The sequence below is a fragment of the Bubalus bubalis genome, chromosome 5 (assembly GCF_019923935.1).
Source record: "Bubalus bubalis isolate 160015118507 breed Murrah chromosome 5, NDDB_SH_1, whole genome shotgun sequence".
NCBI classification, from domain to species: Eukaryota; Metazoa; Chordata; class Mammalia; order Artiodactyla; family Bovidae; genus Bubalus; species Bubalus bubalis.
The window spans coordinates 45,342,237-45,366,334 of NC_059161.1; the positions used below are offsets into that span (position 1 = coordinate 45,342,237).

The 24,098-nt window shown below is 37.7% G+C and overlaps 1 protein-coding gene across 8 annotated transcripts in view; it reads right to left on the bottom strand.

Annotated features, from left to right (window-relative positions):
• Positions 1-24,098, bottom strand: part of RGS7 (regulator of G protein signaling 7) — a 484,679-nt gene that overhangs the window by 99,551 nt on the left and 361,030 nt on the right. For 6 of the 8 annotated variants that reach the window (XM_025285993.3, XM_025285995.3, XM_025285994.3 and 3 more), the window contains one exon: positions 22,127-22,177. In XM_025285993.3, the coding sequence (XP_025141778.1) occupies positions 22,127-22,177 (51 nt within the window). Of the gene's footprint in view, positions 1-20,149; positions 20,451-22,126; positions 22,178-24,098 lie in introns of all 8 variants that reach the window. The other 2 variants (XM_044943054.2, XM_044943055.2) reach the window with 1 other exon arrangement.

A 24,098-nucleotide genomic window follows, 5' to 3' on the forward strand; every position in this document is an offset into this window, starting at 1 on the left:
TGGATGTGAAAATTTTCTTTAGAAGAGCAACACAGCTTGAGACTTCACTATGGTGAAAATGCAACTATCTTTTATTCAAATAAAAAATTATTTTCAATGAACTTCAGTCTAATTACCAAAATGTCTTTCTGGAATGACTTATGAAGTACAGTTATGAATAAAGATAGGTTTAATGGTAGAATCAATTTTAATTACATTAATACTTTAGTACATTTATAATTTGAATTTGAATGCTGAGAGACATTTTGAAAGTGGTATAAAAAAGAAAAAAAGCCATGAATAACACATGGTTGATTCCAGAAAATTTTATTTGACAAGCAGCATGCTATCTATTGGCATATTCTAATTTTAAATTTGTAACATTCCCTGTCTACAATGAGAGTATGTAATGAAGTCCACCTAAAGGAGGCCAAAGGGCATTTGGTATTAAATTTGCATCTTTCTGAAGATAACAATTTATAGGAGGAGGAACATTTTCAAGGGCATTAAAACATTTTAAGAGTTCTGAAACTTTAAGAGTTTGAAGTCTTTATCCATCCTAATTTTGATATTTCACATTCTATCTTTAACTGATTAACATATTGTTCAAAACTTTGCACTTTACTCAAGCTCAGATATCAAGGTTGTTTCTCTGAATCTGTGCTTGTATTTACCTGATACTTTGCTGAAAATACTCTGCATTCAGATGTTTATATCTTTCCTTTTTGCCTTTGCTTTTCGCTTCTCTTCTTTTCACAGCTATTTGTAAGGCCTCCCAAGACAGCCATTTTGCTTTTTTGCATTTCTTTTCCATGGGGATGGTCTTGATCCCTGTCTCCTGTACAATGTCAGGAACCTCAGTCCATAGTTCATCAGGTACTGTATCAGGTCTGGTCCCTTAAATCTATTTCTCACTTCCACTGTATAATCATAAGGGATTTGATTTAGGTCATACCTAAATGGTTAGTTGTTTTCCCTACTTTCTTCAATTTCAGTCTGAATTTGGCAATAAGGAATTCATGATCTGAGCCACAGTCAGCTCCCAGTATTGTTTTTGTTGACTGTATAGAGCTTCTCCATCTTTGGCTGAAAAGAACATAATCAATCTGATTGCAGTGTTGACCATCTGGTGATATCCATGTGTAGAGTCTTCTCTTGTGTTCTTGGAAGAGGGTGTATGCTATGACCAGTGCATTTTGTTGGCAAAACTCTATTAGTCTTTGCCCTGCTTCATTCCGTATTTCAAGGCCAAATTTGCCTGTTACTCCAGGTGTTTCTTGACTTCCTACTTTTGCATTCCAGTCCGCTATAATGAAAAGGACATCTTTTTTGGGTGTTAGTTCTAAGAGGTCTTGTAGGTCTTCATAGAACCATTCAACTTCAGCTTCTTCAGCATTACTGGTTGGGGCATAGACTTGGATTACCGTGATATTGAATGGTTTGCCTTGGAAACGAACAGAGATCATTCTGTCGTTTTTGACATTGCATCCAAGTACTGCATTTCGAACTCTTTTGTTGGCCATGATGGCTACTCCATTTCTTCTGAGGGATTCCTGCCCGCAGTAGTAGATATAATGGTCATCTGAATTAAACACACATTCCAGTCCATTTTAGTTTGCTGATTCCTAGAATGTCAACGTTCACTCTTGCCATCTCTTGTTTGACCACTTCCAATTTGCCTTGATTCATGGACCTGATATTACAGGTTCCTATGCAATATTGCTCTTTACAGCATCGGACCTTGCTTCTATCACCAGTCACATCCACAACTGGGTATTGTTTTTGCATTGGCTCCATTCCTTCATTCTTTCTGGAGTTATTTCTCCACTGATCTCCAGTAGCATATTGGGCACCTACTGACCTGGGGAGTTCCTCTTCCAGTATCCTATCATTTTGCCTTTTCAGAAACCATTCCTCAGCGATCAATGCAAAGAAATAGAGGAAAACAATGGAATGGGAAAGACTAGAGATCTCTTCAAGAAAATTAGCGATACCAAGGGAATATTTCATGCCCTCGAGATGGGCTCGATAAAGGACAGAAATGGTATGGACCTAACAGAAGCAGAAGATATTAAGAAAAGGTGGCAAGAATACACAGAAGAACTGTACAAAAAAGATCTTCATGACCCAGATAATCACGATGGTGTGATCACTCACCTAGAGCCAGACATCCTGGAATGTGAAGTCAAATGGGCCTTAGAAAGCATCACTACGAACAAAGCTAGTGGAGGTGATGGAATTCCAGTTGAGCTCTTTCAAATCCTGAAAGATGATGCTGTGAAAGTGCTGCACTCAATATGCCAGCACATTTGGAAAACTCAGCAGTGGCCACAAGACTGGAAAAGGTCAGTTTTCATTCCAATCCCAAAGAAAGGCAATGCCAAAGAATGCTCAAACTACCGCACAATTGCACTCATCTCACACACTAGTAAAGTAATGCTCAAAATTCTCCAAGCCAGGCTTCAGCAATACGTGAACTGTGAACTACCAGTCGTTCAAGCTGGTTTTAGAAAAGGCAGAGGAACCAGAGATCAAATTGCCAACACCAGCTTGATCATTGAAAAAGCAAGAGAGTTCCAGAAAACCATCTATTTCTGCTTTACTGACTATGCCAAAGCCTTTGACTGTGTGGACCACAATAAACTGTGGAAAATTCTGAAAGAGATGGGAATACCAGACCACCTGACCTGCCTCTAGAGAAATATGTATGCAGGTCAGGAGGCAACAGTTAGAACTGGACATGGAACAACAGACTGTTTCCAAATAGGAAAAGGAGTATGTCAAGGCTGTATATTGTCACCCTGCTTATTTAGCTTATATGCAGAGTACATCATGAGAAATGCTAGGCTGGAAGAAGCACAAGCTGGAATCAAGATTGCCGGGAGAAATATCAATAACCTCAGATATGCAGATGACACCACCCTTATGGCAGAAAGTGAAGAGGAGCTAAAAAGCCTCTTGACGAAGGTGAAAGAGGAGAGTGAAAAAGTTGGCTTAAAGCTCAACATTCAGAAAACGAAGATCATAGCATCTGGTCCCATCACTTCATGGGAAATAGATGGGGAAACAGTGGAAACAGTGTCAGACTTTATTTTTGGGGGCTCCAAAATCACTGCAGATGGTGACTGCAGCCATGAAATTAAAAGACGCTTACTCCTTGGAAGGAAAGTTATGACCAACCTAGATAGCATATTCAAAAGCAGAGACATTACTTTGCCAACAAAGGTCCGTCTAGTCAAGGCTATGGTTTTTCTAGTGGTCATGTATGGATGTGAGAGTTGGACTGTGAAGAAAGCTGAGTGCCGAAGAATTGATGCTTTTGAACTGTGGTGTTGGAGAAGACTCTTGAGAGTTCCTTGGACTGCAAGGAGATCCAACCAGTCCATTCTGAAGGAGATTAGCCCTGGGATTTCTTTGGAAGAAATGATGCTAAAGCTGAAACTCCAGTACTTTGGCCATCTCATGCGAAGAGTTGACTCATTGGAAAAGTCTCTGATGCTGGGAGGGATTGGGGGCAGGAGGAGAAGGGGACGACAGAGGATGAGATGGCTGGATGGCATCACTGACTTGATGGACATGAGTCTGAGTGAACTCTGGGAGTTGGTGATGGACAGGGAGGCCTGGCGCGCTGCGATTCATGGGGTTGCAAAGAGTCGGACATGACTGAGTGATTGAACTGAACTGAATTGAACTTGCTGAAAATATAGGATTTTGATGACTCAAAATCCGTTAATTATTATTTTTCAAACACACACTGAATGTTATCCTTGAACTAAATCTCTCTTTTCATAAATGGGGCATTTATCTTATTTTCCAAGACTGTCTCATTCTGTACTCCTAATCCAATTCTCTTCATTATGAGTGCTTTGCTCACCAACAGTTTCAGAGACTTTGTCAAGTAAACCTTTCTTTGCTGAGTCATCAAGTTTTTTATGCTCAGTCAGTTTTCTTCTCATTAGTACTATAAGTATACTGAAAGATTATTAGAGAAAAAAGAAGCAAGAAGAGGAGAAAGAAGGAAGGAAGGAAAGGGAAAGAAGGAAGGTGAGGGAAGTCAAAGGAAAGAAGAAAGGGAGGGAAAGAGGAAGGGAGGGAAGGAGGGAGGCAAGAAGGAAGGAAGGAAGAGGGAAGGGAGGGAGAGAATCTGTTCTTGGTTTTGCTACTGTCCCAAGTACCACCCTATTACCCCTTGGTCCCCTTCCTTCTGAGGTCACTTTTCCTGAAAGAGTATTGTTCACATGTCCCTTGCTTCCTGCTTTCAACCTCATCCTTATCTTCCTTTACCCTGCCTCTGAATCCAAACCTTTACTAAATTTGCTCTCTCAAAGGGTCACCAATGACTTCCCAGTGCAAAATTCCTAGTTTCCGCCCACTCCCTCAATCCTTTTTGCTCAACGAGCTACTGATGAATTTCTTCCAAGGACCCCCTGTTTGACTTCCATCATACTCTATGTACCTTAGTGTTTTTCCCTCTGACTCCTGACCTCTTCTTCCCTTTCTCCTCCCAAACAACAGTGAGGAGATACTTTGAAATTTGTCTTTGCAATGGTTCCCATTTTCCTTTACTCTTTCTATGTTCTTTCTTCTTTGGTAAGCTCCTCTAACTTCATAGCTTTTACTACCAAATGTATATAGCTCATACATGGGAAAATGTACTAAACAAAGTGCCAGCCCAATCCTTAATAAATTCTGGGTGTATAAATGGGCATGCAAACATACTTTGTGATAAAAATGCCAATGAGGCAAGTGCAGTATGTTCTGGAAACACATTAAATGGACATCCAGTGAAATCTTTGGAAGTCAAGAACCCTTCCTGGAGGAGCTGATACATAATCAGCTCATTATGTATTGATACATAATACAAGTTCCAATGAAAAAGAATTACTATAAAGGAAGTAGGAGGTTCCAAGCAAAGAAAGCAGCCTATTCCTCCAATTAAAAATAAAAAAAAAAATTTTAAGTTTTATCAAAAAAGCAGTATATTCAAAGGCTTGTAATCAGGAGTATAATGTCACTTAACAGACATAAATTTGGTGACTAGAAAGTACAGTGGGGGAGGGCATAAAAAGTTGGCATCTGAATAAAGGCCACGATAAACAGGACTATATCAAAAAGGGTTTTACATTCAATCTTAAAAGTTTGGACTTTATCCTGAGGACAATGGAGGATGTACTGAACCTTAGAACAGACATAGCTTTGCATTTTAGAAAGATCATCTTAGATGCATTGAAATGAATATATGAGTATGGGACAAGGAAAGAGGGGATATGAATTGGAAGACAATGGTAGTTCCCAGTGAGATGTGTTTGTGTACAGATCAGGAAAGATGCAGAGATGATGGAGATAAGTGGGCAAATCTGAAAGATATTTAGGAGGAAAAGTCTACCCAGATTTGGGAACAAAATGTTGATGTAAATTTTATTTTTTTGCATACATTAGATGCCTGATAAAAAATCCAAGTGGAAATCTCTATTAGACAGTTGGATTTATAGGTGAAGGGCTCAGAAGGGATTTTATATGTGTATTCACAGCAATAGTGGATAAAATAAGGAAGTACATGGACTCCATAGAGCCAATAAATAGGGGAAAAAGATGCTTGGGTCAAAAACCCTGAGAGTTTTTGACGCAAGCAGAGAAATCTGGGAATGATACTAAGTTGAAGGACTAGAAAATGATGGCACAAACCAGAGACTGGACTAATGAAATACAGAAAAGTGTGAAAAACACTGCAAGAATGTCAATTAAGGACTGAGAGTTGATCACTGAATTTAGCAAAAAGAAGAATATCACTCACCACACTGAATAAATGTTTATAAATGAAGGACACAAGCAAGATTACATGAATTGAGAAATTGGAGAGAGAAGAATTAGAGATAGCAAGTGAAAATGAATTTGTAAAAATAGGAGAGATAGAAGAGTAGGTAGAGTGTATCACGGGTCAACGTGGCTTTTATGACGGGAGAGAACTGTGGTGAGTAAACCAATAAATATATGGTAGTTTAAAATAGAAAATAGAAATGTGAAGGGTACAAGAAGAACCCTGGGGCAATATAACTCAGATAGGAGAGGAGGTAACAAAGTATACATATGGTTACGTTTCTATGAGGTAGGAAGAGTTAGAAAGTTGAGAAAGCTACTCTATTATTTTCTCTGACGAGTCCTGGTCCAATGCTGAGGATGACTGAGAATGAACACGACAGGGAACTTTAGGAAAATGCAGGTTACAAACAATCACTCCCACTGGATAAGTCATTTTCTATGATTCAAATCTATGATTGCCAGGAAATCCTGAAGGCATGATTGGGATCTGAACCCATGACATCCTCGTGTTGATCAGCCATGGCACTGAGTGGTTTTTCAGTAGCACATGCACTAGTTCACCTGAAACACAGGAACACAATGAGAGTGAGCCAGGATTAAGCACTCTGTCAGAGAATCTGTTGGAAGGACACGCTGAGGGAAATTCAGAGCATGTGTGAGTTGAAGAGGCTGATTGCTATGCTGCTGGTGGAATGACTTCTCCAATGTCTATCTTGCTGGTGAGAGGGGAATTATATATACACACTGATCATTACTGCATTTCCACTGCTGGACAGATGCATTTTGCATGCATGGAATTAATAACTGTATGAGTGGTCCTGTCTGAAATCCTGGTTTATCTTGTTATTATTTTATCACAGCATCATACCACAGAGAGTTTTCAGATTGTTGACTTTACGGCAGACATACAGGTTATTTTACTCTAACTGGAGATAAAATATTACTCAGTTTACCTTCTGACTACCAGAGATAAAGGGACAAAGTCTATTTCTAAAGAGTTCTTCAAAACTAATACAATTATGTAAAGTTTAAAAATAAAAAAATAAAAAAAAAGAATATCCCTTTGCCTTGCCTGAACCCACTGATTTTAAATAATTTTCCCTTTCATACACTTATTGTCTCATATGTTGCATAAAGCTTGGCTGTGTGCTCTGCATGAACATGTAGCTTGGTCACCATCAGAACTCTTCAGAGTTGAAAAGATTGATGCATTAAACTGTCTACTTTACTTTTGCATCTCCCAGTAAAATATTTTAGCCCTATTCTATTGTTCTCATAAGTTTATTTTATAACTCTTTAATAACCTCTGTACTTCACAATGAACTCTCTCCCACACTTCTACTGTTTTCATTACAGGTTATATTCGACAGAGGTCCTGTTTAAGATGGGAAAGTTTCGTATTGTTTGTATGGTATAATCTATGCACACAGCTATATTTCTATCCTATTCTTTATTTTTAAACTGTCCATATCACTGTCAATTTGCTTGTATCTTTTTCTGTGACATGATATGCCCAGGATGGATTATGTGCTAAGATGTTCCAGTTATTAATTACAGAGGTGGTCCCAAGTGCACAGCTTTATTTAACTTCTGATGGCAGCTTCTGCAAGCCATGGCCCTAGATTTCCCTACAGTGAATGAACATGCAAAGTGAAAGGCAGAATTGGCAGAAGGTACAGAAAGACAATGAGCACAGGCCTGAGAAGCAGCTACCATGATCCCCTTCCTCAACACCACCACTGAGGAGGGGCCCCAAGTTTCCAGACACTTATGCTCAACTATTTGCAACAACTTTTCTTGTAAAGGACTGAGTGGGACATTGGGGATGTGATGAAAGGCAAATTAAGGCACTGGATTAAGAAGTCGTTCCTACTTTCAATAATTTATTCCTTTTTATGATATTGCATCTTTATTAGGTTATCATCGCATATCTGTTAGTAACTTGGGGTGGTGGTTTAGTCTCTAAGTCATGTCCGACTGCTGAGACCCCATGAAGAGTAGTCCACAAGGCTACTGGAGTGGGTTGCATTTCCATCTCCAGGGGATCTTTCCAACCCAGGGATCGAACCTGCGTCTCCTGCATTGGAGGTGCTATCCTTCATTGCAGGCGGATTCTTTACCGCTGAGCCACCAGGGAAGCCCTATAGTAAATTAGGTGTATTTATTAAATTTAGGAGGCCAGTTGGGAGCTTTGTTGTTCAGTCACTCAGTCGTGTCTGACTTTTTGTGACTCCATGGACTGCAGCACCCTAGGCTTCCCTTTCCTTCACTATCTCCCGGAGTTTGCTCAAACTCATGTCCATTGAGTCAGTGATGCCATCCAACCACCTCATCCTCTGTCATCACCTTCTCCTCCTGCCTTCAACCTTTTCCAGCATCAGCGTCTTTTCCAATGAGTTGGCTCCTGGCATCAGATCGCTAAAGTTCTGAAGCTTCAGCATCAGTCCTTCCAATGAACACCCAGGACTGATCTCCTTTAGGATGGCTGGTTTGATCTCCTTGCTGTTCAAGGGACCCTCAAGAGTCTTCTCCAGCACCACAGCTTGAAAGCATCAGTTCTTTGGTGCTTAGTTTTTTTTATTGCCCAGCTCATACATGACTACTGGAAAACCATAGTTATGACTATATAGACCTTTGTAGGCAAAGTAATGTCTGTTTTTTAATAGGCTGTCTAGATTTGTCATAGCTTTTTTTTTCCAACAAGCAAGCATCTTTTAATTTCAGGGCTGCAGTGACATTAAAGGGCTGGTATTCCCATTTCTTCTGTGTATTCTTGCCTCCTATTCTTAATATATTCTTTTAATTTCACCATCCACAGTGATTCTGGAGCCCAAAAAAATAAAGTATGTCACTCTTTCCACTGTTTCCCGAAATATTTGCCATGAAGTGATGGGACCGGATGCCATGATCTTTGTTTTTTGAATGTTGAGTTTTAAGCCAGACTTTTCACTCTCCTCTTTCACCTTCACCAAGAGGCTCTTTGGTTTCTCTTTGCTTTCTCCCATAAGGGTGGTGTCATCTGCATATCTGAGGTTATTGATATTTCTCCTGACATTCTTCATTCCAGCTTGTGCTTTATCCAGTCCATCATTTCACATGATATACTCTGCACATAAGTTAAATAAGCGGGGTGCCTTGACATACTCCTTTCCCAATTTGGAACCAGTTCCTTGTTCCATGTCTGGTTCTAACTGTTGCTTCTTGACCTGCATACAGGTTTCACAGGAGGCAGGTAAAGTGGTCTGTTATTCCCATCTCTGTAAGATTTTCTACAGTTTGTTGTGATCTACAGAGTCAAAGGCTTTAGTGTAGTCAGTGAAGCAGAAGCAGAGGCTTTTCTGAAAATCTCTAGCTTTTTCTATGATCCAACAGATGCTGGTAATTTGCTCTCTGATTCTTCTGCCTTTTCTAAATTCAGCTGGAACATCTGGAAGTTCATGGTTCATGTACTGTTGAAGCCTCGCATGAAGGATTTTGAGCATTTGCTAAAGTGTGAGATGAGTGCAATTGTGTGGTAGTTTGAACATTCTCTGTCATTGCCCTTATTTGCAACTGGAATGAAAACCAACCTTTTCCAGTCCTGTGGTGACTGCTGAGTTTTCCAAATTTGCTGGCATATTGGGTGCAGGACGTTATCAGCAACATCGTGTAGGATCTGAAATAGTTCAGCTGGAATTCCATCACCTCCATTAGCTTTGTTCGTAGTGAAGCTTCCTAAGGCTCACTTGGTTGTGGTTATCTGGGTCATTAGGATCTGTTTTGTATAATTCTTCTATTGTGTTCATCTTTGCATGAAATGTTCCCTTGATATCGCTAAATTTCTTGAAGAGATCTCGTCTTTCCCATTCTATTGTTTTCCTCTATTTCTTTGCATTGCTCACTTTAAAAAGCTTTCTTATCTCTCCGTGCTATTCTTTGTAATTCTGCATTCTGATGAGTATATCCTTCCTTTTCTCCTTTGCCTTTCTATTTCTCTTCTTTTCACAGCTATTTGTAAGGCCTCCTCAGACAACCTTTTTGCCTTTTTGCATTTCTTTTTCTAGGTGATGGTTTTGATACCACCTCCTGCACAATGTTACGTAGCTCTGCCCATAGTTCTTCAGGCACTCTGCCTATCAGATCTAGTCCCTTCAATCTATTTGTCACTTCCACTGTGTAACCGAAGGGATCTGACTTAGGTCATACCTGAATAGTCTAGTGGTTTTCCCTACTTTATTCAATTTAAGTCTGAATTTGGCAATAAGGAGTTCATGATCTGAGCTACAGTCAGCTCCCATTCTTGTTTTTGCTGACTGTACAGAGCTTCTCCATCTTTGGCTGCAAAGAATATAATCAATCTGATTCCAGTATTGACCATCTGGTGATGTCCATGTGTAGAGTTGTCTCTTGTGTTGTTGGAAAAGGGTGTTTGCTATAACCAGCACATTCTCTTAGCAAAACTCTGTTACCCTTTGTCTTGCTTCATTTTGTACTCCAAGGTCAACTTGCCTGTTACTCCAGGTATCTCCTGACTTCCTACTTTTGCATTCCAGTTCCCTATGATGAAAAGGACATCTTCTAGTTGGGAACTAGAAGACATTAATAAATCTAAGAGTGCATGTTTGTAAAAAAGTGAGGCAATGGGAATTTGCCTACTATATAGGGACAAGGTTCTCCTTCCTTCATAGCTTATTCTCTACACGCCAGTTGAGCAGAAAGGTCCCAGAAGAGTAAGTAGTTCAGTAGTCGTGTGTTCCAAACTGCAATATCATTTTATCTTACAATACTTGTTGGTATAAATGTGTCATTCCAGACAGGATGATCCACTCTCTCTCCTGAACTATAGGAGAAAGAAATGTCTTCGACTGCTACTTTTCTAAGCTGGATGCAAGTGGTCAGACTTGAATCATGTTAAAAAAAAGAATTCCTGATAGATTTCAGGATACTTTCTAATGGCCTTATATTTTTTTGAAAAGTTCTCAGAAAAATAATCAAATCATTACTAAAACAGCTATTTCACTTAATACGATTTATTTGAGGCCTAAAGGTAAACTTCCAAGCTATGTTGCCTTTTTTATGATTTTTTGAGACTCTCATTATGTCCTTACTATGCCTTTGCTTTGGGTTTTTCCAGAGTGCTACAATATTTCAACCAATAAACCATGTTTTATTTCTAACAGGAGCTACCACTTGCCCATAAAACTCATACTTCCATGCAATAAAAACAACTTCCTTAGGCTGCCTCAGAACATTTAGAACACTTTCCTACGGTTGGATAACATTTATTCTTGCCTTTACTCAGACAAAAATATATGATATGAAACCTATGGATTGATAAGCCCAGGATATTTCATTTTATGTCCTACAATTGAACCCTTCGTGTCATGTAGGGTAACTGGAACCTAGGGCTTATACTTTGAGATAAACCTCTACTAAAGCTTGAACAATAAATATGAAAATGCCCTCTATACAATGATAAGTGAAATATTAAAATAAAAACAGTCTATTTTTATATTAATGCTCTCTTTGTTAAAAATGCTTAAAATTAAATAGTGTTTAAACCTCCAATACATATGAGAAGCACAGTAAAGATGCCAGATATGGAGCAAAGAACAAAACAAAGTCCTTCTACTTACAAAGTTCACAGCCTAGTGGAAATTTGCCTCAGACTTTGGGAAGTGTCCTGAAATTAGACCATCACGTGACAACAGAAGGGCATCCCAGGCCTCTGTCCACAGGGGTGGTGTTTTGTCAACATGCTCTTGAAAGAGGTCAATCCTAAAAATATCCTTAGCAAAGGTCAGTCCTCAGATGTCCTTGGGAAAGCTCAATCCTAGAGTCAGCAATGAGAATTTAGAAACTGTGGATAAGAGTAGAATGAAGGCAAATTCTATCCTTTTCTCATTGACTAGGAGCGAACTTAGCCCAGATACTGGACCTGAATATACCTGGAGACTGTCAGTGTTGGGGATGTTGGCCACTGTCACTAGACATGAGCAGGGCAAGAGGGAGTCAGCTTCTAAAGGACCCAGAGACAAATTTGGACTATGAAGGGGTGATAGCTATACTTGTTGATGTATTTCCCTACTACTCTCCATGAGACTCAAACAAATCTTGCGAAGAGTTAAAGTCTGAGAGACGAAAGTGGAAGTTGGGAAGAAGTACAGACTTCATAGCTTCTAGGCAGGAATGGTGCCCTTAGCTGGGATCAAACAGTGGTGGCAGGGGGTCATCGTGCTAGGACACAGCAACCTTATAAGGTCAACCGAAGCTGTGGCAAGGATGTGGGTCTCACAAACTGATGAGGGCAAAGGGGACATGAGATACCGGCTCCTGAGTGGCCCAAGAAAACTCCCATACATACGGAGGGAAAGACACTGAGTGAGACAAATTCCAGCTAAAAAAAGTCAGAAATAACTTAGGCCATCAGAAAAGACTGAAAAAAAAAAAAGTGCCAGAATTTTAGTGGTAATTACCTGACTGCTTTTTATGAGAACTTTTTATTCTCCTCTTTATATTTGTTCACATTTCCTAAATTATTTATGGTAGATTTATATTGCTTTTTAATAGTTCAGAATGTTTTAAGAAAAATGTATACAACTAAAGTACTACATGTGACATCTGACATCTATCCTCCCAAAATATATATTGAACTACCCACCAAGCACAGCAGAAGGTATACTTGAGGAAATACCTAAGGAAAAACTGGCAGATCATTTAATGAAGAGTCATAGCAAACGCCTTCTTCCAACAACACAAGAGAAGACTCTACACGTGGACATCACCAGATGGTCAATACCAAAATCAGATTGATTATATTCTCTGCAGCCAAAGATGGAGAAGCTCTATATAGTCAGCAAAAACAAGACCAGGAGCTGACTGCGGCTCAGATCATGAACTCCATATTGCCAAATTCAGACTGATATTGAAGAAAGTAGGGAAAACCACTAGACTATTCAGGTATGACCTAAATCAAATCCCTTATGATTATACAGTGGAAGTGAGAAATGGATTTAAGGGATTAGCTCTAATAGACAGAGTGCCTGAAGTACTATGACACTGTACATGAGGCAGGGATCAAGACCTCACCAAGAAAAAGAAATGCAAAAAAGCAAAATGGTTGTCTAAGGAGGCCTTACAAATAGCTGTGAAAAGAAGAGAAGCAAAAGGCAAAGGAGAAAAGGAATGATATACCCATTTGAGTGGAAAATTCCAAAGAAAATCAGGGAGAGATAAGAAAACCTTCCTCAGAGATCAGTGCAAAGAAATAGAGGAAAACAGGAGAATGGGAAAGATTAGAGATCTCTTCTAGTCTTAGAAGATAGAAAATTAGAGACACCAAGGGAACATTTCATGCAAAGATGGGCTCAATATAGGACAGAAATGGTATGGACCTAACAGAAGCAGGAGATATTAAGAAGAGGTGGCAAGAATACACAAAAGAACTATACAAAAAAGATCTTCATGATCCAGATAATCACGATGGTGTGGTCACTCACCTAGAGCCAGACATGCTGGAATGCGAAGTCAAGGGGGCCTTAAGAAACATCACTACAAAAAAAGCTAGTGGAGATGATAAAATTCCAGTTGAGCTATTTCAAATCCTACAAGATGATGCTGTGAAAGTGCTGCATGCAATATGATAGCAAATTTGGAAAACTCAGCAGCGGCCACAAGACTGGAAAAAGGTCAGTTATCATTCCAATCCCAAAGAAAGGCAATGCCAAAGAATGCTCAAAGTACCGTACAATTGCACTTATCTCACATGGTAGTAAAGTAATGCTCAAAATTCTCCAAGGCAGGCTTCAACAGTATGTGAACTGTGAAATTCCAGATGTTCAAGCTGGATTTAGAAAAGGTAGAGGAACCAGAGATCAAATTGCCAATATCCATCAAATCATTGAAAAAGCAAGAGAGTTCCAGAAAAACATCTATTTTTGCTTTATTAACTATGCCAAAGCCTTTGACTGTGTGGATCACAACAAACTGTGAAAAATTCTTAAAGAGATGGGAATACCAGACCACCTGACCTGCCTCCTGAGAAATATGTATGCAGGTCAGGAAGCAACAGTTAGAACTGGACATGGAACAACAGACTGGCTCCAAACAGGAAAAGGAGTATGTCAAGGCTGTATATTGTCACCCTGCTTATTTAACTTATATGCAGAGTACATCATGAGAAACACTGGGCTGGAAGAAACACAAGCTGGAATCAAGATTGCTGGGAGAAATATCAATAACCTCAGATATGCAGATGACACCACCCTTATGGCAGAAAGTGAAGAGGAACTCAAAAGCCTCTTGATGAAAGTGAAAGAGGAGAGTGAAAAAGTTGGCTTAAAGCTCAACATTCAGAAAACGAAGATCATGGCATCTGGTCCCATCACTTCATGGGAAATAGATGGGGAAACAGTGGAAACAGTGTCAGACTTTATTTTGGGGGGCTCCAAAATCGCTCCAGATGGTGACTGCAGTCATGAAACTGAAAGACGCTTGCTCCTTGCAAGAAAAGTTAAGACCATCCTGCTGCTGCTGCTGCTAAGTCGCTTCAGTTGTGTCCAACTCTGTGCGACCCCACAGATGGCAGACCATCCTAGGCAGCATATTAAAAAGGAGAGACATTACTGTGCTAACAAAGGTCTGTCTAGTCAAGGCTATGGTTTTTCCAGGAGTCATGTATGGATATGAGAGTTGGAATATAAAGAAATCTAAGTGCTGAAGAATTGATGCTTTTGAACTGTGGTGTTGGAGAAGACTCTTGAGAGTCCCTTGGACTGCAAGGAGATCCAACCGGTCAATCCTAAAGGAAATCAGTCCTGAATATTCTTTGGAAGGACTGATGCTAAAGCTGAAACTCCCCACACTTTGGCCACTTGACGCGAAGAAGTGACTCATTTGAAAAGACCCTGATGCTGGGAAAGATTGAAGGCAAGAGGAGAAGGGGACGAAAGAGGATGAGATGGTTAGATGGCATCACCGACTCAATGGACATGAGTTTGAGCAAACTACGGGAGTTGGTGATGGAAATGACCTGGCATGCTACACTTCATGGGGTCACAAAGAGTTGGACACAACCGAGTGACTGAACTGAACTGAACTGAAAGCTTCACTGGTCAAACAGCCAGAAACAGATTAAAGAAGTTGTATGTTTATCACTGCTTACAGAAGCTCCCAATTACAGAAACCACATATGTTTTCAAGGATGAACCTCAGCAAAGGAAGAATCAAACTTCAGGTTTTCTGAAATAGACAAGTAATTCCCCAGAGTCAGAAAACTGACACTCTCTTTGGGCCATTCAATAGCATCAAAGTGTTAGTGACACCTAAAAGTTCTCTTTCCAAAAATTTAAATTAAATCATATGAGCAGTTATTTATATAAAAATAACACAAACCATATTCTGAGTGTGTGCCTCAGGTGAAATGGAGTTAATCAGAATTCTACAGTATGTTTTCAAATGGGCCTCAGTGCCCAGGTATTAGGAAGGAGGAATTCTGGATAATTCAAAAGGTCCAATCACTTAAATTTTAATATAACTGCAAAATTTTTAAAAGCATTTTAGTTTTATTAGATGAAAGAATTCCTCATTTACAGGGTAATTTTCAAAATTTAAAAACCATATTATTTGTTACATTGAATTTCTCAGACATTATTTTTAAAAGAGTTTTTTTTTTTTTTTTTCAACTGTGAGAGCAGTAATCTTTATGCATGGTTTGTGATCAAATGATAGCTGAACAGACCAGTATATTCATGCCATAGTAAGACCATATTTACGTTATAAAGCTTCTATCAGCACTTCTCATGTTTTCTGTACTATTGTAGCTATCATTTCTGATCATTCTTAGTGGTAATAAAAGGAAAAGCTTCACTATTATGATATAGAAATAAAGCAAGTAGCAATGCCCTCAACTCAAATACAAAGGGGAAAATAATTTATTCTCCAGCTAGGAGATAAAAAAATACTATTATATTTAATAAAAAAAACAAAGAGGCTTGACTTTTTAGATAGCTCTTATACAACTGTCTATGGTTTCCACTGGATAAGATATAATTACTTACACTTCCCTTCTTTTTCTGAGTAGTCTATTTTGATGAATAGGGATATTTTCAATGATATCTTATGCTCTAGCCTTATCAGCTTTACTAATTCTTTTTACTTTTCTTTTCCTCTTTCTAATTTTTTCTGTCTTTCCTTTCTACTTTCTATTTTCCTTCCTTTCCTTTTTCAAAAAGTGGTACATGCCCCATTTCTTCTCCAAAATAAAAATATTCAGGAATATGTGTATGCAAAAAGATTAATAAAAAATAAAGTGAAGACCTAAAAAGAAGAAGACAGCAATCAGGTCAATCAGCTCCTAAAAGAATTTAGACAATGTCACAGGGCACTTTGATCTATGGAGTAATCCATATTTCTGGTTTTTCCAGTGGAAATGATAGAAGTATCGAGCTCTGCTGAGATAGAAAATGTTCCTAAAGGGAGTTAATCACCTAGTTAAAAGTACACTGAACAAGGCTATCATTGTGCTTATTTTAGTTTTACAAGCAAAAAAGACTGCAATTCTAATCACATTCCCAGATGCTTTTAGTATATTCCTTAACAGTTGGCAACTATAAGTAAAATATAAAAAATCAGACAATCAGGTAAACTTGAGGGAGGTTACACAACTCTGGGGCTGCTAGCCAGTTACAGATGCATGCTGCTAGCTAGTAAAAACTAGCATTGCCAGAGAGCACCTGCTGTTCATTTTTTTATCTGGAAAAATTAATCCAGATACATTTGATATAAAAAAATGAACACTTTCAGATCCAGACAAAGAATATCATTTCACTTTCCAGATGAGGTTCCTGAGACTCAGAACAGAGCTGAGATGTGGAGCAGGGGTTCCCAGCTCATGTATCAAACATGATGGCAACTCAATTGTTAGAGATTGGTAGTTCCATGATCTGAGACTTAGCTTTCTGGTCTACCACCTACTATATGAAGTTTCTCTCTTTTTTCCTTTGAGATTGAATAACATACTGTTGACACTTGAACAGTGTGGAGGTTTGGGGCACTGATCCACCACACAATTGAAAATATAAGTATAATTTTACAGTCAATCCTCCAGATCCAGGGTTCCACATCCTCAGATTTAAAACTTCAGATTTTATAGTACTGCAGTATTTGCTACTGAAAAAATCTACAAATAAGTGGACCTATGTAGTTCAAAGCCGTGTTGTTTAAGGGTCAACTGTATAGCAAGTTTTCAACAGGTACTTGGCGCATAGTTGGTTTCAGTACATGTGAATTTTTTTGTCTCCTTCCTATTCATATGATTTAAACAGGAAGAAAACATACAGCATGGTACCTGGGGGCACCCGATTAATTAGTGCTAATGTATTATAATTATTTTCTGTTATTGCAATATAGTAATCCAGGTGGAAGATGAAGACAGCCAGAAGCCAAAACCAGAAAAAGCCTCTATCAGCAGGAAAGATGGCCTGCTCATGGGTACACCATGGCAGACATGCTGGCAATTACAGCCTTTGTTCTGGCAATCAAAACTTTGATTTATGGACTTCTGAATATTTTTCAGTGCATTCTGGGCTTTGAGTTTTAATTATGTAGAATAACTGCATGATTATATAAATAAAATGACACTAGCACTTACTTGTTTCATTATGAAATATGGTATTTAAATGCAAATGCAAAATACAGATAAATGGGGGAGAGGAAGAGAAGGACATGTGGCTAGGATATAAGTTAAATGAAAGAGTTGATGCCAGTAGCATAGATATGACTGAAATTTACTTGCTGGTTTTGATTACTTTAACTGGAAGATACCATAGAGTAAACATTTGCAGACTTTTTACTTTCTGCCATGCTAAAGCATTCCCAAGGGGGCAAAGCCCACCAAAAGAGAGGTTCCTGATTATATTCAATATAAAGATATTAATACCATATTTGTATTTTAAATATTTAAGTATTTTAAAACCTGGGGTTCCAATGGAGTACATGAAAAAAAGAAAAGCTGATAAGACACTAAAATGAATGTATAATGGAAACTATGGTTCTTGCTCATCTCACATGAAAATAATTAGAACAACATATAGTATTCCCTGTGTACATAACTGGGCTTCCCTGGTGGCTCAGATGGTAAAGAATCTGCCTGCAGGAGACCTTGGTTTGATTCCTAGGTCAGGAAGATCCCCTGGAGAAGGGAATGGCTACCCACTCCAGTATTCTTGCCTGGAGAATTCCATAGACAGAGGCAGGAGAAGGGACATGGGTTGGGAGTAGGTACTCAAATAATATGAGGAATTTATTAGTGTTTTCTTTAAGCATTACTTGTAACAGAAAACGCAAATTTATAAGATGTATGCTTGGGTAATATCTATCACTCTGAACAATGTTAAACTAATCAGTCTTGTTAGAGGTGTGTATGTGATGGCTCCAGTCTACGATTTCTTGAATATTATCATCAGAATTTAAAATTATGCCTTAGAAACACAGAATATTTTCTTATAATGGTTCTTTAGCATGGAAACAATAATTAATAAAGTGGTCACTTTAATTTATTTCATATTGACATGATAACTTGTCAACTGGGCAATAAAATATGTATTTTTATAGGTTCAGAGTGTTTTAAATGCTTCTACTTTCCACTATCCAAGTAAGACTATTGTTTGAAACAAGAGTATAGGGAAAAGATCTCCTTCTATTCTGCCTATATTACATATGAATTGAGATATATAGGAAATAGCTCTGACAAAAGGTATACTCAGGATGTAATAGATAAATATAACAACAAATCCCAGAAAATCAAGTACTTTATTCCAAAAGATACTGAAACATCTTGTCAGGTAGATCTATGCAGCTACCATGGCTGCCAATCATTTAAGGAGAAGCAGGATCTAGTTTGGAAATAATTGTGCAAAAAGGAGCATACACACAGGGTAGAGATTGGGGGGAAGTTTCAATGCATTTAAATGGGTTTTTGTCAGATTTGGGGCATTCATCGTTTCTTCTCAGTTGATTCTCCAATTGTAAAATAACTATGTCTGTATGGCTACTTCATGATATTTTTGTGGTATTCAGATGAAATGATCTATTTAAATCTATGTTTTAAAATTGTTTTAAAAACTAAAAACAGAGATATTCTATACTTTCTCAAATCTGAAACATACTGTTCTCACTGGCAAGTTAACCAAATCCATGGAATACAAAGGCCATATGTAACAGAATAGAATTTAGATCACTCTCTCTAGAGGACTGTGGCAGGACTTAGGGGCAGATGACAGACTCGGTAATGCTGAACACAAAAGATTGATTCAATTTTGATAAAACATCCAGGTGAATCTCAATTTTGTACAAATCTCAATTTTCACAGTTTTTTTTTTTTTACATAGATGATACTTCTAAAGAAAAAAATTGCAACTGTTCAAAATTAAGTTTTTATCCTGGATAAATCTACATTTATCCTTAATCTTATTCTTCTGTGTGCATTTTAAACCATTTCTTTTACTTTGGGTTTGGTTTAGATGAAGAAAAGTTTATTTGAAATTTCTTTCTCCTCACTTCTCCTCATCCACTTAGGAGATCACAAACAAAATCAGTAGTTATCATAAATTTGATATCACTTTGGTGGATTCCATAAGTTAAAACAAAATCAAGTGATAACTGAGAACTGATTAATCTTGGCACTTCAGTCAATGACTGGACAGGATGTATGTTCTCTGCCATTATGTTACTGAGATTTGACTGAAGCAATAAGACCAACATGTAAAATAAAATATAAAAGATAATAAAATTAAGCTAACAAATGTAAATATGCTTGGAAAATATTCATGGTAAAGGGAAGCCAATGGGAGCTGAATGATAAATAAAAGGTTTCATGCAGCAGGTTGTGTTTTTGAAGGCTAATATAAAAATTGCATACATTTTTAGAGAATTCAATTTAGTTAAATGTGCCTGCAAATGTTCAGGGTTTTAAAAGAATCTGGCCTATTTAAAAGTAAAATTAGGATTTTGGCACACGTGCATGTTAACTCATTTGAGCTTCACAAAACACTGTACTAAAATCATCTTACTGAAAAGAAGAAAAAAAGTAAAAACAGAGAAATTAAGTAACTTGCCCAATGCCCTATAGAGAGTAAGTATATATAGAGATTCAAGCTCAAGCATGTCAGCAGAGCCCACGACCCATCTTCAATTCCAGGATGCCTCTCAAGGAATACTGGGTTCTCAAGAAGCATGGGCTGATAAGAGAAAAGTAGAGTCATTAGGGTGCCACTTAGGGAACATATACATGTTTAATGATCTTTGATTTCCAGAGGTCACAGTGAGACTCATGTCAAATCTTCACTACTCATTAGTCTGAGGTATTACTCACCTTAATCAGTATCATTTCAAGAGTTTGGTAACAGTGACCTTTCCAGTGAGAGGCAGCAAGGATCACAGATGAGCAGTGTGATATCAAGGAGTTATTGATGGTTTGTCAATTATTTCGTGAAGGATGGAAAATTCACTGAAGCTTTATCTTTTGATAAATTCATTCAAAATCACATCTAAAATTAGTATGATCTGATATTGGATACAAAGCATATTTACTAAGAAAAGATGAACAGGTGCTGGAGGGTGGATTTTGCAACTCCAAACCAAAAGCTAGTAGGACATATCATAGGAGGGCAGATCTGAAAGGCAGAAGAAATATAAATGTGGAAGATTTTTTAGTAAGTGTCCCAATTGGCTTGCACCCTTCTGCATCCATGTTTTTGGATAGTACCTTCCTACACTGGCTCTGTTCCTAGCCACGGTGCTTGCCTTGGCAAATGAAACAAGAGAAAATGTGACACAAGCAGAAGCCTGTGTTGCCCTTGGAACCCTGAAAACACCCCGGTAAAAAGCCACTGCTAGCAGGCTGGAGGATGAGAGAATGAGATGCACCTGGCTGACAGCCTACTGAGTACAAAATATGTCAGAAATCCTAGATCATCCACCCACCAGCTGGCTACAGTCCATAAGAAAGTCCAGCAGGAATCAACCAAGGAAACTGGCCAGAAGACGTGACCAGCCAATCCACAGAGCTGTTTATTCTAAGCCACTAAGTTTTAGGGTAGTTTGTTACACAGCAAAAGTTAATCGATATGATACAATACTATTTCAAACAATGGGGGAAAAAACAAACAAAAGGTTACTACTTTTATCTAAGAGCACAGACTACCTGTTTCTTGTTTCCCAATAGAGACCTGAAAAACCAGAAGGCTTATACTGTAAAGAATAAATGGTATGCCCATGCAGAAAGGACCTTAGAGAACTCAAAGAATACCATACTTCAGAATGGTAGGGGAACAGCTGAATTATTCTCATGCAACCGGCAGTAAAACAGAAAAACACCACGGGGCCTTAGTAAGTTCAGTGTATTTTCTCTAAACAAAATGCATCTCATTTTAATTTCAAGGATGTGAAAAATTTGCGACAAATGAAGGCTCTTCTTACATGATGCTTTTTAAAATTCATTAAATTCCTCATAATTAGGAAGGCAATGGCACCCCACTCCAGTACTCTTGCCTGGAAAATCCCATGGACGGAGGAGCCTGGTAGGCTGCAGTCCATAGGGTCGCTGAGGGTCGGACACGACTGAGCGACTTCACTTTCACTTTCTAGGCAATGAAAAAGTGTGCTCGTAGAAACTGTTTTCAAACTCTGCATATTGGTTTTGTGTTGCAGAATACACGAAATGTCTACCACAATGAATGAGTCCATGACTGCAATAAGACCATTAAAAACAAAATATAGGCATGATAAAAAGAAGTTGGAATTAAAAATAAAATTGTTTTCAAACCTCACACAAAAAAACATAGTTAAGGGAAAATTAACAAGATTTAGTTCTGTGTGTTTTCATAAGAGAAATCTCATTATTTCATAATCACTTTCTATAAATTATATGTATAATTATTTATGGACATGTATAATGCTCATCCATTCTAACAGTCACCAATCACTTGAGTTAAATATTATAATATTTATAATTACATATTTATATATTATATATATATACATACAGACATATATATGTAATTTATAGAATTACATATTTATAGAATTACATATTTATAATATGTAATACAGGATATTACATATTGAAAAAAATTATAGTAAACTGAATTAAATACAGTTAAATATACTATAGTTTTTAGTTAAATATACATTGATTAGCATAAAATCTGTATATATGTGAAAAATATAGTTAAATATAATTATAATTTTTCAGATTTGCTTGCCAAGTTTGTTTGTCATGTTAGCCCTGAGGAAACATATTTCTTAAAACCACAAAGAAAATAATTCTATGGGAAAATGATTTATTTACCTGGATCTTCTATGGTTAAGTTCTTTATTAACCATTGAACGATATCTGACCCTAGAATAAGAAAAAAAGAAAAACACAAATATATGTGAATATCTATATATGTTAAGTTCAAGAACATTTAACAGCACTCATAAGAGAAGGAATGTTTCTAATTGTTATAACAGATTAAGGATCAGCCACACATGAGGTGTTGAAAATAGTGTGAATACATTGTCTTCATTCAATGAGTCAAGTGCAAACTAGTCATTATTAAATATGAAATGTTTAAACAGAAAGATTTAATATACTAGTAGTGGATAAAGTGATTCATTTATTTATTCACTTTATGAATGATTGCTGAGTATCTACTATGTTTTAAGCACAATTCTTAGTATGGCAAAGCCAATACTTTATAAGATGATAATTGTCTAATTTCTGGTTTGCTCCATCCATCCCTATATCTACTCTCAAGTCAACCCAAATGTGCTGTCAGTTTTTGAAACTCCTTTGTGTTTCAAGCCTTTATAGTACTATTCTCTTTGACTGAAAGGTCTTTCCACTATTTTCAAGACACTCAAGATTGATTTGCACAGTAGAACTTCCCTTGATCCTCACCTTTGGCAGTGTGCATGGAGAGCCTTAAGCCAGTCAAAAGAAAAGCAGAGTAGTCAACATTTCTGCCAGTTGTGATCCAAGATTGAAAGGCCCTGAGCTAGTTCAGTGTACAAGAGAATTAGAACAAAATCAGACTTGTGACTAATTAGGGCTGGAGTTGGCCAGTGGGGGAACTATGAGGACTCAAGGTTTCCAGTCCAGAAGCATTATGGATGAACAGAATGGTAAAAATACGAGCAGAAATGGGAGATTCCAGACGAGGAGATTTACCTAAGAGGTTCATTTCTGTTTAACTTGGTTTTCAGTGTACTTCATTTCTACATAAAATAACAACAACAAAAAATATGTAATGTAAACAGCTATACACACTCAGTAAACTGCCTCAGTGCTGCATGGATGAAATTCTGTGTAAATCGAGATTCCATTTCTACCTCTCTTGGAGACTTGGTAGGGTTGTAGCCTACCCACCTGAGATCTGGTAAACGACATTAACAGTGGGCAAATGATTCCAGTTGCTTAAAAGAGAATGGGTCCAAATTAATTTTAAAATAAACTTGATTATCAAACTTGACGATGTTTATGAAATTTCCTAAAATTTATGAAAACATTTACACCCAAAATAGCCTTTAATAAGTACATGTTTTGAAAATATTGAATCTAATTTGTGCTCTTTCATAGCTGTTCCTTTATTTTTATTTTTATTTTTTTTACAAGGAACCAATTTTATTTTTTTATTTTTTAAATTTTATTTTATTTTTAAATTTTACATAATTGTATTAGTTTTGCCAAACATCAAAATGAATCCGCCACAGGTATACATGTGTTTCCCACCCTGAACCCTCCTCCCTCCTCCCTCCCCATCCATCCCTCTGGGTCATCCCAGTGCAGCAGCCCCAAGCATCCAGTATTGTGCATCGAACCTGGACTGGCAACTCGTTTCATACTGTTCCTTTAAAAGTGCCAATGATTTAAATGCATTTGAGATGATTGATTCATCTAGATCCTAAAGAAAGCTCTGAGGAAATGAAGGACAGGAAACCATTCACAAGAGCATGGATATTGCAAAGTGTTGTGCCTAACTTGCCACTAACACCCTAAGTTATCTTGAGGAGTTGTCTTCCCTTTTGAAAAAAGCAGAAACTCAGCTTTTCAAATATGTATGTAGCGCTACTTGACCAATGTAGAATTTCAAGTACCTAAATCTTATTAGCTATCTCCAGGCACTCTGCTTATTTTTCACAGTTGAGCATCTATTTAGGGAAAATATACAAGCAACCATTGGAAAATGTCTGTTCTTTTGAAGAGAGCCAAATATTGGTTCCAGGACTATATTTTTTTCTTATTATGAAAGATGATTTTAAAATATCTTAAGAAAAGT